This window comes from Bufo gargarizans, chromosome 4 (assembly GCF_014858855.1).
Source record: "Bufo gargarizans isolate SCDJY-AF-19 chromosome 4, ASM1485885v1, whole genome shotgun sequence".
Taxonomy (NCBI): domain Eukaryota; kingdom Metazoa; phylum Chordata; class Amphibia; order Anura; family Bufonidae; genus Bufo; species Bufo gargarizans.
Window position 1 is genome coordinate 270,388,173 of NC_058083.1, and position 18,317 is coordinate 270,406,489.

General features: G+C 41.2%; 1 protein-coding gene across 5 annotated transcripts in view; it reads right to left on the minus strand.

Moving 5' to 3' along the window:
- Window positions 1-330: 330 nt before the first annotated feature.
- The window catches only part of SNX14 (sorting nexin 14), a 64,721-nt gene continuing 46,734 nt past the window's right edge, over window positions 331-18,317 (minus strand). For 4 of the 5 annotated variants that reach the window (XM_044288669.1, XM_044288667.1, XM_044288668.1 and 1 more), the window contains 4 exons: window positions 7,825-7,920; window positions 3,929-4,020; window positions 3,519-3,575; window positions 331-1,158 (listed from right to left, as the gene is read on the minus strand). In XM_044288669.1, coding sequence (XP_044144604.1) covers window positions 1,120-1,158; window positions 3,519-3,575; window positions 3,929-4,020; window positions 7,825-7,920 — 284 coding nt within the window. In that variant the 3' untranslated portion in view covers window positions 331-1,119. The remainder of the gene's footprint in view (window positions 1,159-3,518; window positions 3,576-3,928; window positions 4,021-7,824; window positions 7,921-18,317) is intronic. The other variant, XM_044288670.1, reaches the window with a different exon arrangement.

An 18,317-nucleotide genomic window follows, 5' to 3' on the forward strand; every position in this document is an offset into this window, starting at 1 on the left:
TGTGATGGCGGGTGGATCTGTGGACGACACCCTGTGATGGTGGGTGGATCTGTGGATGACACACTGATGGGGGGGGATCTGTGCATGACACAATGATGGGGGGGATCTGTGCATGACACACTGATGGGGGGGATCTGTGCATGACACACTGATGGGGGGGATCTGTGCATGACACACTGATGGGGGGGATCTGTGCATGACACACTGATGGGGGGGGATCTGTGCATGACACACTGATGGGGGGGGAGATCAGTTGATCACTGACATCAGTCTAAAAGGAGCTTGTCTTTATGAGAAAACTTAACAAGTATTATAGCCAGACAAAACAAATTACTTGTTAAAAGATTTATTCGTTTGAGGAGTGTTAATATACAGTGCAAATATTTACAACCTAATGTACAGGAACAATTCACATCAACACACCACATGACAACTTAAGGCCCTATTACATCTGAAGATAGCCGTGCAGATCATCGCTAATGAGCTTTCGTATAAACACTGGTTAACTATGATCTGGCAGTGTAATACTGCTGCCGATTACCCGATGAACGAGCAAACACTCGTTCATTAGGCAATCGGAATCTTTTAGCAGGTTTTAAAATCCTCGTTGTCGGCGGCAGATCGTGCCTTGTAATCACAATCTGCTGCCAGCAAACAGTGATTCAGTATGGGGATGGCATTAGTGATCGCTCGTCCCCATACTGTGGAGGAGATCGCTGCCTGTAATAGCAGCAGTCTCCTCAGTTAGCGAGCAGGCGATTGCCGGGAAGAAACGCTTCCCTCCTGACAATCGCCTGCTTCTATCTCTACCTTAGCTGGGTTTTAGCCTTTACGGACTTTTATGAAATCTGAATTGTGGTGGTATTTTTTCGCGATACACATTATTGGAGTGTTTTCTTAATTTTTCACAGTTTGTTTCATTTTAAAAGCGGGAATCAAACTTCTTTCACTGGTAGTTCAACCGCCAAGCTGCGCTTGTTACATTTTCTGAGTTTTGACTGACCTCAATACTTATTAACTCATTGTGCTTGTCTAGGTCAAGTGGTAGGAAAAAGCTGAGGTTTTTGGATTCCCAGCCAAAAAACAAAAGGGAAGTGTAAGAAGTTCCACATGTCTCTGTCACATCCAAGCAGGCAAAGAGGACAGCTCCTTCTGAGGCTAAGATAAAAACAAGACATATCTATGTGTGAATACAGGATATAATAAAGTATGGCATACATATCTTGCTTGAACATCAAAGGTAAACTTTGCAAGGCATCATCATTCCTTGCTGCATGCATCTCTGCACTTGACCTGCTTGACTAATTAAAAGGCAATCACTATAGATTTTAGTTACAGTTACAGTACAATTACTACATTTGGGTGTCAAAAACCATAGTACAACGAAGTGGCAAAGATTTAGACTATGTGCACAATATATTTGAGGAATGCAAGAAATTCTTGCAACATACATGCCAAACATGTCTGGCTAATGCCAAAATACTGTCAGATACTGGTAGATGTCAGATTGACTTTTTTCCCCTCTGTAGCAAAAGTGACAGCTGCAATAAGGGTATTCCACTTCTTTTTACAATGAGAGTTTGAGAGCACTATACAATATGGAACTGTATGGCGTACAATAGTGTAAACTGTATTTTTTCCTGAATGTAATACATTTTGAATAAAGAACATATAATAAAATGTTTCAGGGCTGTAACCCCACACCATAATATAGATTAGGGGTCTCAAAGACAGTACCTGAGGAAGATTTCCGTGGCCTGCGATACCTCAAGGGAAGGTTCTATTAACTAATTAGCACATAACTTAGAAATATAGAATGTGTCGGCAGATAAGAACCATTTGGCCCATCTAGTCACTTCCAGTCTGAAAGCGCTCATTAGTACAGGAAAAGGAGGCCCAGGGAGCAGCGAGTATGGCCACGCTAGAGACGAGCTGGCATTGCTAACCGCTTAACCGCTACCTAGTCCTCTTCATCTACCGTCAGCCGCTGCTCTATGTCCTGAAAGTGCACATGACCTGATGCTGTGTGACATAAGGACGCAGAAGAGGAGAGGTTTTTTTTTGTCTGCATTAGGGGATGGAGGGTTTGAGTGGGGTTTACGGGGGTAGCTGCAGTCTGATTTTAGATCTGTATAAATTTGGGCACTGCATGAATTTAGGGGTGGATTTGAGGTATTTGGACAGAATTCTACATCTACTATTATCATGAGGATTATCCTGGATCACCTATCTATATAGGTGTTTTATCTCTCTGTTACAGAAAGACAACGGGTTGTACTTAACCCCTCAATGACCACTGACAGCCTTTTGACTGCGTCTTAGAATAAGCCCTGCATGGGTCTCCTGTGTAGTGGAAAGCAGGAGCTCGGCTCTCTTATGATAGCTGGGCTCCTGCTCTAACAGCATGGATCAGGAGAAGCGGCAATCCAAGCTGTTGAATCCCTTCGTTGCTTCAGTCAACAGCGACCACAGCATCTAAGAGGTTTAGAGTGAGGGAGCTTCCTCTCTCAGGCAGCCGCACACTGCAAATGAGATCACTGGGTGGCCAATGTCTGTAAATTGTAGCCAGGAGCCTAACAAAGGACCCAAGGGATGCCTGCAGCGTATGCCTGTCAGGCTGTGCCAGAGGCGATGCCTGATGTTGCTTGCCAGTTGCTTATGGGGCTTTCCATTTACAAAATGATTTTCAATGGAAAAATTGCAAAAATAAAAACTCATCCACACATTTGGTATCTCCGCATTGCATTATGCAATTATCATGTAAATTATCTTGCATGGTGAATGCCGTGTAAAAAAAAAAAAAAAAAAAAAAAAAAAAGTAATAAAAAAAAAAGTGTTTTGTACCCTAAAACTACACATTTTCCCACAAAAATCAAGCCCTCACACATTGCTGTGCAATGAAAAAGGAAAAACAGTAAAAGGTTTTTACTGTGCAAAAGTTGTAAAAATTAAAAAACTATGGGTTTTTATTAAGCGTTTTAGACGCCGGTCTTAATAAAGGCCCACCGCAGGCCTCTCCATAACTTCGGCGCATGCAGCGCCAGTGCTAAATGTAAGACAGCTTCCGAAACTAACATTTGCTCCGCCATCTGCGCCTGAAATTCGGCTAGTTCAGGCGTATTTCAGAATAGTAAATGACCCCCTATATCTATTTGATATTGCTGTAATTGTACTGGCCGAGAGAATAAAGTTATCATGTAATATCCGCAGGTGAATCTAGTTCCTGACTCACCTCTGACATCTCGTGCTCCAGATGAGACCTTTTCTACATTTAATATAAGCTTCCATTCCGTCTCCTTGCACTACCTTATTTGAGGTTTATTAAGGCAAGTACTTTCTTGTTTGTTTGTGTAATAGCAGCAATTTTCTATAAGCCAGGTCCACTGCATTTAGCGGTTGTGCTAGAACATTGTCCTGGATTGCTACTGGCATACATGTGTGCTATTTAGTCTCCGTTTATTTCAATGAAAATAAATAACTAGATTTATAACGGTACAAACATAAAAAAGACATTGTACCTTTCCAAGCTCTGGGAATATCTCAAGCAGAACAATATCTAGTAGAACATAAGACAGCTGAAATGATAGACTCGGTGTTAATGCAAACGTAATTACACACAAAAGACAACATTAAATTCCAGTATATTCCAAATGATAGTGTGAACATCTATTACTATTTTATTCATCCATTCTGTGATTACCAATTGCTAACAGGACAGCAAGAAAAATTAGTAGTCCAATAAGAACACTACAGCACTGACCGACTGCCCATTCCAATCTTTCAGAGGTTTGCTTTTTTTTTTTTGTTCTAACCCTCATTTAACTTCTACCTCTACTAATATGGAGAAATGGGGGGTGAAAATCTGATTATGCAGGACTGCAAATACATGTACGATTACTTTAGGATGTGAAAACACACCCAAAATTACCTGCTTGTTGAGGACAGGATGCTGTAAGCTATCAAATAATAATCGAATGCCTTCAAACTTGGCTTCTTCCCCGATACATTTGCTTATTAAATCTATTTAAAAAAATGGAATAAAGAATTAGATGGTGATGAGTGAAAAGGTACTAAATAACAAGACATAATACAAGTTTAATGACAACAAAGCAAACTAATAGCTTGACCCTACTCCCCAAGTACCACCCAGCCAGATCCCTTCCTCTATAGCCCCCAAAACAATGAACTTGACTTCCAAGTCCACATAAAAAAGTTTCCGTACAAGTTTTTAATCTGCATACAACGAACGATCTCATTGCTGTAAAATATCATATAGAAGATTTACCGATATATCTATATTCATCGCCATATTACTGAGTTATAGAGAAGGAGCTGTACACTCCTGCAGAAAAGAGAGCAGGGGGTTAAACAAATATAAAAATAAATGGTGCAAAGACCATCTCTAATAAGGAAAGCAGGTGCCAAACCTTATTCATCAATGTCCTAATTTGTGATGGCTAGTCCAGTTTTTGTGCACCGGTTATCAAGGCAATCATCCAGTTAGCTTTATTAGGCTACTTTCACACTGGCGTTTTAGTTTCCGTTTCTGAGATCCGTTCAGCGCTCTCACAAGTGGTCCAAAACGGATCAGTTTTGCCCTAATGCATTCTGAATGGAAAAGGATTCGCTCAGAGTGCATCAGTTCTGTCTCCGTTCCATCTGACAAAACTGAGCCAAACGGATCAATGGGGACGGATCCGTTTTCACTGACACAATGCAAAACGGATCCACCCCCCATTGACTTTCAATGGTGTTCAAGACGTATTCGTTTTTGCAATGTTAACGATAATACAAACTGATCTGTTCTGAACGGATGCATGCGGTTGTATTATCGGTGTGGATCCATCTGTGCAGATCCAAGACGGATCCGCACCAAACGCGAGGAAAGTAGCCTTAAATGGGTTTTTCTGTATTTTAATACTGATGACCTATCCATTTGTGCCATTGCCTGCAATTAGATAGTCTGGATGGGGGTGGCGCACGTGTTTTTTTTATATTATAAATTGATTTATGTAACACAATGTGAATAGGCTTGACAAAGGCCGTGTATCAGCCGAAACATTGCCATTTGTATTTCTGCTTTGAAGTCCGAATAAAACGATGATGTGAGATGCTGCCGATACAGTCTGCATTTTTCTATCCTCAGGATAGGTCATCAATGTCCAATCGGCAGAGGTCCGACCCCCCCCCCCCCCCCCCTGCTGGGATCTAGGAAGACATAAACCCATGAGACACTTTCATTCCTGATCCGAGTGTGTCAAAGGTCATCATGAACTAAGGGTACTTTCACACTAGCGTTTTTCTTTTCCGGCACTGAGTTCCGTCCTAGGGGCTCTATACTGGAAAAGAACTGATCAGTTTTATCCCCATGCATTCCGAATTAATTTACATTGAAATGTATTAGTGCCGGTCCGGCATTAAAAATACCGCAATGCCGGATCCGTCCTTCCGTTTGCATGCAGATTGCCGGATCCGGCAGGCAGTTCCGGTGACGGAACTGCTTGCCGGATCACTCTGCCGCAAGTGTGAAAGTACCAAGTACCCTAAAGGTTATTCTTGTATTCCCAGATTCTCCTGCCCCTCTGAGATTTGAAATTCCTTTTTAATATTAATACTTTCATGTCTGTGATGTTGTGGTCATGGCTGCAAAAGTGTTTAGGTACAGGCAAATCTTTACTCATTTCTTATTGTGTGGCGATGAGCGTTCATTCTTGTTCTGAGTTTTTGACCAGTTTCACCGACATAAAGACCCCCAGTAGGACATTTGGTAAATACAATCAAACAGATTACATTTGACGTGGTGCAGGTGAATGTAGCTGGGATCTGGCACCTCGTCAGTGGCCATTATGTATGGACAGGTCTTACATTTGGTCTGTTTTTTGTTGGAGAGGACATTGAGCTGTCTGCAGAGTGTGAACCCATGCGGTTGTATCTGATGGCTTGACTGTAGATGGTGGAGTTTTTTTTATGTGTTTGGAGTGGAAACTGTCACATCTGAGGTATGTTGTACAGCCAGTTGTCTTCTGTAAAGAGCTGTTTCTATTTTATTCTACTGTATCTTGATGATGGTTTCCAAAACGTTCATTTCCGTAAAGGTGTATTTGAAAGTAAAATTGATGTTGGGCTGAAACTGATTGAAGGGTTTATGGAATGTTTTTAGTTGTTCAGATCCAGTCCAGATGATTATGAAGTCATCAATGTAATGGCAATAGGCCAAAGGTTTGATGGGGCAGGAGGACAGGAAGTCACTCTCAAGCTTGGCCATGAACAGATGTGCATATTGTGGTGCTATTTTGCTCCCCACTGCCGCACCAGTCTTCTGTAGGTATATGCTTTCACCAAATGAAAAGTAATTATGGGTCAGGATGAATTTTGTAAGTTCCACCAAAGAGTCGGTGCCAATTCCTTTAGCTTTCATAAAAACCTTGAAGGCGTTTAATGCTTCCTGTTGTGGGATGTTATATATATATATATATATATATATATATATATATATATATATATATATATATATATATATATATATATATATTCTACATCCATCGTAGCCAGGATAGTTCCCTCTGGTAGGGCAGACAGTTTATTCAGTAGGTCAGTTGTGTCCTGGAGGTAGCTGGTTGTATCTCCATTAAAGACACCTTCCCCCCTTCCCCATCCAGAAATGTTCTCACTGAAGGTGCCAACGCATGAAATTATCAGTCTCCCTGGATTTCCAGGTTTGTGAATCTTGGGAAGCATGTAAAATGCCCATGTTCTTGGCGTTTCCAGTATCAAGTTGTATGGTATAGTAGGCAGGCCAGTAATCTTTTTAAGTTCTTCAGAGTACTCCTGTGTCGGGTCTGATTGCAGTTTTGTATAGTAGTGTGTCTGTCAGTTGCCTGTTTGCTTCAGTCATGTAGTCAGATGTGTTCATTATGACTATAGTGCCTCCCTCGAAATGATGATTTCGTTATTGTTTTTCAAAGATTATCCCTCCTCTCCCAGGCACTCATGCTTTTTTGCATGCAAATTCAATCAAAGCATGGCTTATAATTTCCAATGTCTACCATGCAAAGTAATTGAACTCCTAAAGTCTCACTTCAGCAATGGTATTTATCATGTAGAGAAAGTCAATACAAGCCACTTACCTTCAATGTATAGTTATTGTCCATATTACCTCCTTTTTTGGCTTGTTTCTTTTTTCCTTCACATGGTTACGACCACCCTACAATCCAGCAGTGGTGGCTGTGCTTGCACACTATAGAAAAAAGCGCACATAGGCTGATGCTTTTTCCTATAGTCTGCAAGCATAGCCACCTCTGCTGGATTGTGTATAATGTGAAGGAAAAATGAATCAAGCCAGCAAAGAAGGCAATATGGACAATCACAATACATTAGTAAGTGCCTTGTATTTACTTTCTCTAAATGATAAATGCCATTAGCTGAAGTGAGACATTCCTTTTAACTGTAAATTCATTAACCTAATCTTTATAGAAGTTCCTCTTTCTCCACTTTTCAGATGCCCATTTAACCCTATACCTGCTTATGGCATGGTCTGAAACTGTTCAGGAACCCTGCACTCACTGAAAAATCACAAACCACAAAGTACTGCATTTCATTTTTATAGTCCAGAGCTTGATCATGGAGCACTGCTAAAATTTGTCAGTGTGAAATCCTATACAAAAAGATCTAACTGCTGGTGTGCGTGTGTTTAGGGGGACAGGGTGCAGTGCTCCAGAGTATAGGAGATAATTACAGCAACGGGTAAGGATACAACTGATAGATATGCATAACGTCATGTACTTAACTTTGTTTTTGGTAAACGTTGTTGTAAATGTCACAAACCTGGAATGTACACCATCATTTCCTCAAAGGTCTGTTTTGCCCGTTTCTGCTTTGCCGCTGTAGATCGTGGTTCAGTGGTTTCACAAAACACAGCATCTACAAAGAAGACAAGTACCAGTAATGCTCTGTACAATAAAAAAAAAATTCAATGAGCTATATGTCATGTGAGCAACTGTTGATTGGCAGTCATTTCCTTTTTGTTGAGGGGGACAGGAAAGGAGTCCTCAATAAGGACTTAGGGCTCTTACACACTTGTGTTGTCCGGATCCGGCGTGTACTCCATTTGCCGGAATTACACACCGGATCCGGAAAAACGCAAGTGAACTGAAAGTATTTGAAGACGGATCCGTCTTCAAAATGTGTTCAGTGTTACTATGGCAGCCAGGACGCTATTAAAGTCCTGGTTGCCATAGTAGTAGTGGGGAGCAGTATACTTACCGTCCGTGCGGCTCCCGGGGCGCTCCAGAATGACGTCAGAGCGCCCCATGCGCATGGATGACGTGCCAAGCGATCACGTCATCCATGCGTGTGGGGCGCCCTGACGTCACTCTGAAGCGTCCCGGGAGCTGCACGGACGGTAAGTATGCTGCTCCCCCGCTCCCCACTACACTTTACCATGGAAAACAGGACTTTAGCGTCCTGGCAGCCATGGTAACCATTCAGAAAAAGCTAAACGTCGGATCCGGTAATGCGCCGAAACGACGTTTAGCTTAAGGCCGGATCCGGATCAATGCCTTTCAATAGGCATTCATTCCAGATCCGGCCTTGTGGCAAGTGTTCAGGATTTTTGGCCGGAGCAAAAAGCGCAGCATGCTGCAGTATTTTCTCCGGCCAAAAAACTTTCCGGTCCGGAACTGAAGACATCCTGATGCATCCTGAACGGATTTCTCTCCATTCAGAATGCATGGGGATAATCCTGATCAGGATTCTTCTGGCATAGAGCCCCGACGACGGAACTCTATGCCGGAACAGAACAACGCAGGTGTGAAAGAGCCCTCAGAAAGCGTTGGCACAGGAGTGACAGATATTCTGCCCCCTTCTGAACAAATTTTACCAGACAAACTGTTTATTGGCATACATTTAGCCAGGACACATTACTATCCATACCACCAACAGTACTTAAAAGCTTTTAAATAAAACTATAGAAAAAAAATATGCAGTGTGTTAGCGTAACCTTTAAAGACAAAGCAAATTCAAATAGTCAACTTTTTTATTTTTATGTTGACAAGGCTGCAAGAACCATTTGACAGTTTATCATGTATTAAACAATTGTAAAAAATCATTTGTGGGATAGAAATGAAAATAAAATATTTTGCCTTTCTTTATTGAGTTTTGCTTTTATGGCATTCATGGTGCAGTAAAGATGACGTTACCTTTATTGTGGGTGTCAGTGTGATTACAATGGTACCAATTTTATGTGCAAAAAAATTGCTCGTGTTGCCATATTTTGACAACTATAACTTTTACTTTCCTGCTGATGGAGTTGTGAGAGTGCTCATTGTTTGCAAGGCAAGCTGTAGTTTTTAATGATACCATTTTAGGCTACTTTCACACAGGGGTTTTTGTGGATCCGTCATGATCTGCAAAACCACTTCCGTTACAATAATGCAACCGCCTGCATCCGTCATGAACGGACCCGATTGTATTATGTCTTATATAGCCATGAGGGATCTGTTTTCTATTGTGTCAGAGAAAATCGATCGGTGCCCATTGACTTACATTATGTCCGCGATTGGGACGCAACCAAATGGAAAGCATTCAGTTTCGTTCAGTTCAGTTTGTCCCCATTGACAATGAATGGGGACAAAACTAAAGCGTTTCCTTCCGCGATTGAGATCCTATGACTGATTTCAATAGCAGAATTGAAAACACTAGTGTGAAAGTAGCCTTAGGGTATGGCAATAATTTGATAATTTTATTAGTTTTTTGGGAAGCGAGGTGACCAAAACAAAATGACAATGCCAGCATAGGGGAGTATTATTATTATTAATATACTTTTTTTTTATAGTAGATTCTTTTTTAAATTATTTTAAAAACCTTATTTACCATTTTTAATCTTCTTTTCTTAGTCCCATATCCTTCACAGCAATACTTCTGTCTTGCTGTGAATATCAATTTTACTAGCATTCTATTACACCCTACCAGAGGCAGGCATAATAGGAGCAGTAAGATGGCAGGTCCCCAGCTGCCACAGCAACTGATCGGCATCCTCCAACTGCGTCAGAAGACAGAGGGAGCTCCCTCAGAAATAAAAGGAGAAAGAAGGTTTGAGGGTTAGTCAGATCTGATGGAAAGGACTCCATTTGATCTGAAAAACTTGAGGCGCCAGGGGTTTAGAGGAGTAATGTGGAGGAGAAAGTAGGTAGATAAGCTGCTTGGGGTTTGTCAAGCAGACTAATGCGTCTTGCTTGTATAGGATAATTGGGGTAGAAGAAATTGGGAGGACCAGTGGGTATGGGTAACCCCTCAAATCCACCTATTTCTGGAAACCTATTGTGAGCGCCAATCGTAATAGGTCGGTGGGAAGGTATGTGTTTGATATAAAGTACCAAAAAACAACAATGTACTACACTGGGTCTCAGGTGCCTAAGAGACAGTTAGCTGTAGTATTATACAAGCCAAGGTGTGGTCAATGGATAGAGCGAACAAGCGGAAACATAAGGGTAAAATACGTATAAAAAAGATACCATGTATCATAAAAATACTAAAGTATCGTATACTTCTTACTCACTTCACAAGGGGGGTGGTTTACCAGGATAAGTACAATACACCTGTAAACCAAACACCCCTGGATCGCTTCTAGGATTTTACAAGATGAAGGCAGCCAAACACAGGGGTGCTTCTGTTCACTTGTCTTTATTGGGCTAGATATCCGGCTTAACGCGTTTTGTGACAGGCACGTCCCTTCTTCAGGAGCAATGGTTTATTGTATGAAATAGCAGGGTATTTATACCCTGGTGGTAGTAGCAAAAGACCGCCAAAATACAAAAAAGACCGCCAACCTGTTGTGGGCGGATCGTCTGTCAAGTTCCTCGGCCTGCCGGAAGCGGAAATGCCCCACCGTGATGTTGCGCATGGCTGGAAGCCGATGTCTTGCGCATGCCCAGTAGTACTTGTATCCGGAGCGGCTAGCCGGCCTATGCGCCGGTCCGGAGGTTGAAACTGGAACGCAAGTTCTTATTCCGGCTCCTGTGATTCACCTGGTTATTCTGTCTTAGTTTCTTCTGTGTTTATCGGGGTAATGTTATTTAGGAGTCCTTAGTAGGCTATGTATAAGAGGCCATTTTATTTAAAAAAAAAAAAAAAAAAAAAAGTCACTATAATGTCTGTTTGTTGTTTGGTATAAAATGAGGAATAAAAAAAAAAATATCTAGATAATGGGGATTGGAATGTATTGAATCGATATATATTAAAGAAAAATAATAATAAATAAAAAGCTGTATTGGGCGACTTGAACTCTAACTGTATAGTTGGACAACATGACCCTGTTATTTCATGTGCTGGGTATATATAAACAGGTAGATAGATAGATGAATAAATAAATAAATAAATAAATAAATATAGTTTTAGCACATATGTACATGCATATAGGAGGGTTTCCTTAGGATATTGTATCTAAAATACGTAGAATATAAATACGTAGAATATATAAAATATTTTAAAAAATGTGTCTATATTATTTAAATGTGTCTGAAATTTTTGTATGCCTATATGTATACATATCTGCACGTGATAAACACATAGCTGGGTCATGCAAAAGTCTATCTAGAATCTATAGATGGGTAGAGGGGTTTCGGCGGAAGGAAAGGGGAGCAGTGGTAGGGGTATTGGTGGGAGTGGCATCTTATTAAGATCGGGATTTTGTTGTAACTGCAGTGTAGGTGGTTAATAGTTGGCGTGTTCTAGTGTTTTGCTTAAACCAAACGGGGTGATTGTGTTCAGCTGATATATCCAGAACATTTCCTTCCGACAAAGTTGTTGGAAGGAAGGGGATTGTTTCAATGGGATTACTTTCAGATCCAGAGGATTGCCCTCGTGTACCAAGGAGAAATGGCGTAAAACACAGTGTTAGAATTTTTCCTTTTATGTTTGATCTGTGTTCATTCATCCGTTCTCTAAGGGTTTGGGTGGTGCCGCCTGCGTAGTACAGATTACTAGGGCATTGGAGCAAATAGATTATATTTTTGCTTGCGCATTGGTTGCTGAAATGTTAGTTTCCCTATGGGGTGTGGAATTCCTTGAATTCTGGTGTTTTTTTTTAACACCAACATTAAATTCTATAAAAGATATATTGATGACATCATCTTCATTTGGCAGAGAAACAACGACCTCAGAACATTTATAGACCCTCTCAAAAAAAAAATGATTGGAACATAAATCTAACACTAGAATCCGACCCAAAAAATGCAGTTTTCCTAGACCTCCATCTCAACAGCAAAGACACTATCTCCACTAGCACACACTTCAAAAATGTAGACGCAAATAGCTTTTTAGATTTCAACAGTTGCCCTACCATAAATGGAAAACCATGTACATATGCATGTACATATGTGCGAAAACTATATTAATTTATTCATCTACCTGTTTCCAGCACATGAAATAACAGGGTCATGTTGTCCAACTATACAGTTAGAGTTCAAGTCGCCCAATACAGCTACCCGACACCACATGAGACCCCAATCCCATTGAATATGTCTACAATTAGTTTGGACCCCAAGACTAATTGCTACACTTCTAAAACAAACCCTCAATTCATTATATATCCCACTACATATCTCTCTACTTTTGGCGATTATAACACATCCCCACTTTACTATGTTCAGATCCAATGACTAACAGCTGCATAGACAACCCCATATATCCCCCCAAAAAAACCACAAAAGATATGAGCAACAAAAAAGTGAACAGCGATTACGATTTGTATTATTATTTAATCTATCGATTCAATACATTCCAATCCCCATTATCTAGATTTTTTATTCATCATTTTATACCGAACAACAAACAGACATTATAATGACTTTTTTATTTTTATAAAATGGCCTCTTATACATGGCCTACTAAGGACTCCTAAATAACATGACCCCGATAAACACAGAAGAAACGAAGACAGAATAACCAGGTGAATCGCAGGAACCGGAATAAGAACTTGCGTTCCAGTTTCAACTTCGGATACAAGTACTACTGGGCATGCGCAACACATCGCGATGCGTTCCACCTTGACACGCATCGCCTTCCAACCATACGCAACATCACGGCGGGGCATTTTCGCTTCCGGCAGGCTGAGGAACTTGACAGACGATCCGCCCACAACAGGTTGGCGGTCTTTTTGTATTTTGGCGTTTTTTTTGTGTTTGTTTGGCGGTCTTTTGCCACTACCACCAGGGTAGTGAGTAAGAAGTATACGATAATTTAGTATTTTTATGATACATGGTATCTTTTTATACGTATTTTACCCTTATGTTTTTGCTTGTTTGCTCTATCCATTGACCACACATTGGCTTGTATGATACTACAGCTAACGGTCTCTTAGGCACCTGAGAGCCAGTGTACAGTCGTGGCCAAAAGTTTTGAGAATGACACAAATATTCGTTTTCACCATGTTTGCTGCTAAACTGCTTTTAGATCTTTGTTTCAGTTGTTTCTGTGATGTAGTTAAATAATTACACGCACTTCATACGTTTCAAAGGCTTTTATTGACAATTACATGACATTTATGCAAAGAGTCAGTATTTGCAGTGTTGGCCCTTCTTTTTCAGGACCTCTGCAATTCGGCTGGGCATGCTCTCAATCAACTTCTGGGCCAATTCCTGACTGATAGCAACCCATTCTTTCATAAATCACTTCTTAGAGTTTGTCAGAATGAGTGGGTTTTTGTTTGTCCACCCGCCTCTTGAGGATTGACCACAAGTTCTCAATGGGATTAAGATCTGGGGAGTTTCCAGGTCATAGACCCAAAATGTCAACATTTTGGTCCCCGAGCCACTTAGTTATCACTTTTGCCTTATGGCACGGTGCTCCATCGTGCTGGAAAATGCATTGTTCTTCACCAAACTGTTGTTGGATTGTTGGAAGAAGTTCTTGTTGGAGGGTGTTTTGGTACCATGCCTTTTTCCTGATACCCCAAACAATCGGAAAGAGGCTTCATCGGAGAATATGACTTTGCCCCAGTCCTCAGCAGTCCATTCACCTTATTTTCTGCAGAAGATCAATCTGTCCCTGATGTTTTTTTGGGAGGGAAGTGACTTCTTTGCTGCCCTTCTTGACACCAGGCCATCTTCCAAAAGTCTTCGCCTCACTGTGCGTGCAGATGCGCTCTCACCTGCCTGCTGCCATTCCTGAGCAAGCTCTGCACTGGTGGCACTCCGATCCCGCAGCTGAATCCTCTTTAGGAGACGATCCTGGCGCTTGCTGGACTTTCTTGGACGCCCTGAAGCCTTCTTAACAAGAATTGAACCTCTTTCCTTGAAGTTCTTGATGATCCTATAAATTGTTGATTGAGGTGCAATCTTAGTAGCCACAATATCCTTGCCTGTGAAGCCATTTTTATGCAACGCAATGATGGCTGCAAGCGTTTCTTTGCAGGTCACCATGGTTAACAATGAAAGAACAATGATTTCAAGCATCACCCTCCTTTTAACAGGTCAAGTCTGCCATTTTAACCCAATCAGCCTGACATAATGATCTCCAGCCTTGTGCTCGTCAACATTCTCACCTGAGTTAACAAGACGATTACTGAAATGATCTCAGCAGATCCTTTAATGACAGCAATGAAATGCAGTGGAAAGTTTTTTTTGAGATTAAGTTAATTTTCATGGCAAAGAAGGACTATGCAATTCATCTGATCACTCTTCATAACATTCTGGAGTATATGCAAATTGCTATTATAAAAACTTAAGCAGCAACTTTTCCAATTTCCAATATTTATGTAATTCTCAAAACTTTTGGCCACGACTGTAGTACATGGTTGATTTTTGCATACAAAGGTAGCAGCGCTCACCTAAAAAACGACTCCCAGAATCACGGACGCAGCCAGGATCAGCTGCTGACTTGAATTATGAAGAAAAAAACTGAAGGTCCAGCGTCTAAAAATCCAATTTCTTTATTGCAGCGTTTTAAAATTTTCCATACACAGGACAGTAGTATACAATCTACACGTTCCAGACTCACACATTACAGTCCTTAGTCATGAGTAAAAACTGTAATTTGTGAGTCTGAAACGCGTAGATTGTATACTACTGTCCTGTGTATGGAAAACATTTAAACCGCTGGAATAAAGAAATTTGATTTTTAGAAGCTGGAACTTAAGTTTATTTCAATTGTTGTTTTTTGGCACTTTATATCAAACACATACCTGCCCACCGACCTATCACAATTGGCGCTCACAACGGGATTCCAGAAATAAGCGGATTCGAGGGGTTACCCATAGCCACCGGTCCTTCCAATTTCTTCTACCCCAATTAAACACTCAGATGCCACAGTTGCTAATGACCATGACATCCGATGGTTTCAGTGGTCAGGATTAGAGTTATCTAATCCCAGCTATTAGCTATGTAACACAGCTGGCTTCCACTGTGCACAGAGCCATACATTCTCTAGCGACCAATGACATACACGTACGTTCATTTATCGCTAAGAGGTTAATTGTACTCAAATTGCAGATGCATGTTGCATAGTCACACAGCTGTATATGTCTGTCTATAAGAGTGGAAAGAACAAACATGGAGGGAATTTAGCCTGTGACAAATGAATGAAGCATGGACTAGCGTCAAGTCCTTTTCAGCCAACACAACTAGAAGTTTGACATACAGTTAAAGGGATTCTGTCACCTCCCCTAAGCCAAAAAACGATTTTAAAGCAGCCATGAAGCACAGCTTACCTGGATTAGGCTGTGCTCTTTTATCTTGAAATCCGTCCAGCAGTTACTGCAAAAAACGACTTTGATTGATATGTAAATGTGTCCTGAAGGTGCCCAGAGGGGCGTTTTTTTCTTCTTAGAGAGCCCAGTACCGCCCCTCTTTCAGTGCCCAGCCCGCCTTCCTTGTACTGTCTAACCGCCGCCTCCAGCCTGCCACAGCCTCTCCTCCCTCTCCTCCCCCTCTCCTCCCTCTGCCGATCGGCTAAATACAATACAGCTTTACTTAATATAATAATACCTAATTTGCCCCAACAAATACTTATTTCTTTCCTGAAGGGAGGGTGGGGAAAGAAATCGCTGGCCGTCTTCACTGTGTCAGGCAGACTGGAGAAAGCGCAGGGTGCAGCAGCCGATCGGCAATCCTCTGCGCTTCCTACCAGGCTGACTGAGGGAAAGAGCGAACATCGGACGTCACTGGGCTCGGCGCATGCCCAGTGACGAAGATGAAGCTGCCGCCCTCAGTCTCCTGATGATCGCACAGGCGCAGCCCTCAGTGGGTACTGCGCCTGTGCGAGAGTTCGTTCGGCGTGAGGGAGGGGGAGGAGAGGGAGGGGAGGCTGTGGCAGGCTGGGGGCGGCGGTTAGAAAGTACAAGGAAGGCGGGCTGGGCACTGAAAGAGGGGCGGTACTGGGCTCTCTAAGAAGAACAAAACGCCCCTCTGGGCACCTTCAGGACACATTTACATATCAATCAAAGTCGTTTTTTGCAGTAACTGCTGGACGGATTTCAAGATAAAAGAGCACAGCCTAATCCAGGTAAGCTGTGCTTCATGGCTGCTTTAAAATCGTTTTTTGGCTTAGGGGAGGTGACAGAATCCCTTTAAAGGTTGGTACTGAATTTCACCCTCCCTTTTCCCCACGGTTCTTTAACAGATTTACTAGAAAATTCATATATTAAAGACGCAATAGTTATAGTCTGTGTTTTGGATCCTATATATACCAAGTAAATATGGAAATGTTTATAGACTTTGCAAAAACTAAAAATTTACTCAAATCTATCATGTAGAGTAACCCAATTTATGATGCTCCATCGATTCTATCTCACACCTAGATGGTTGGATAAATTGAATACTACTACACCTATGGTCTGTCCCAGATGTGGAATTTTAGAAGCAGATATTACCTATATGTGGTTCTCAAAGATCTCACCATTCTGGGATAATTTAACCGAGATTATAGGAGATATATATCAATGTAAGTTAGAAAAATGTATCATGTTATGCCTATTAGGAGATATACCACAAAAGGTTGAAGGGATAAAAACCACAAATGATATATAAATGTTTTTTCTATGCCCGCTTGCTTATGGCTAAAAGAAAGATGGATGCTCCCCGAGATTCCAACAATTCAGAAATGGAATCTGATATGAATAGATCTATGTAGAAGTGGTGGTATAATAGACAAAATAAAATAAAGAAACAAAAAGGTATTATGGAAGGCCTGGGAGAACTTTATAATCTCTAAGTATAAAAAGGTTTTGGTGTAAAAGGGGGAGAAGGGGAATAAAAGGGAATAAAAGGGAAAATGATTATTATGTTTGAAGGGAAAAAGGGGTTGATAGTAAAAAGACAAGTTTTTTGTTTTCTTTCCTGTACTGTCCAGAGTGTTGAGGAGGGGGTATAGGTAGGGATGGAGGGGAAGGGATTATAATATGGAAATGTTACTGCAGGGCAAAATTAAAGCATCTCACAGAGCTGTTAAATACATATATTGTAATAAACGAACATTGAAGCTGACAAGGCAATAACACATACAGTACAGACCAAAAGTTTGGACACACCTTCTCATTCAAAGAGTTTTCTTTATTTTCATGACTATGAAAATTGTAAATTCACACTGAAGGCATCAAAACTATGAATTAACACATGTGGAATTATATACCTAACAAAAAAGTGTGAAACAACTGAAAATATGTCATATTCTAGGTTCTTCAAAAGTAGCCACCTTTTGCTTTGATTACTGCTTTACACACTCTTGGCATTCTCTTGATGAGCTTCAAGAGGTAGTCACCTGAAATGGTTTTCACCTCACAGGTGTGTCCTGTCAGGTTTAATAAGTGGGATTTCTTGCCTCATAAATGGGGTTGGGACCATCAGTTGCGTTGTGGAGAAGTCAGGTGGATACACAGCTGATAGTCCTACTGAATAGACTGTTAGAATTTGTATTATGGCAAGAAAAAAGCAGCTAAGTAAAGAAAAAAAGAGTGGCCATCATTACTTTAAGAAATGAAGGTCAGTTAGTCTGAAAAATTGGGAAAACTTTGAAAGTGTCCCCAAGTGCAGTCACAAAAACAATCAAGCGCTACAAAGAAACTGGCTCACATGCGGACCGCCCCAGGAAAGGAAGACCAAGAGTCACCTCTGCTGCGGAGGATAAGTTAATCCGAGTCACCAGCCTCAGAAATTGCAGGTTAACAGCAGCTCAGATTAGAGACCAGGTTAATGCCACACAGAGTTCTAGCAGCAGACACATCTCTAGAACAACTGTTAAGAGGAGACTGTGTGAATCAGGCCTTCATGGTAGAATATCTGCTAGGAAACCACTGCTAAGGACAGGCAACAAGCAGAAGAGACTTG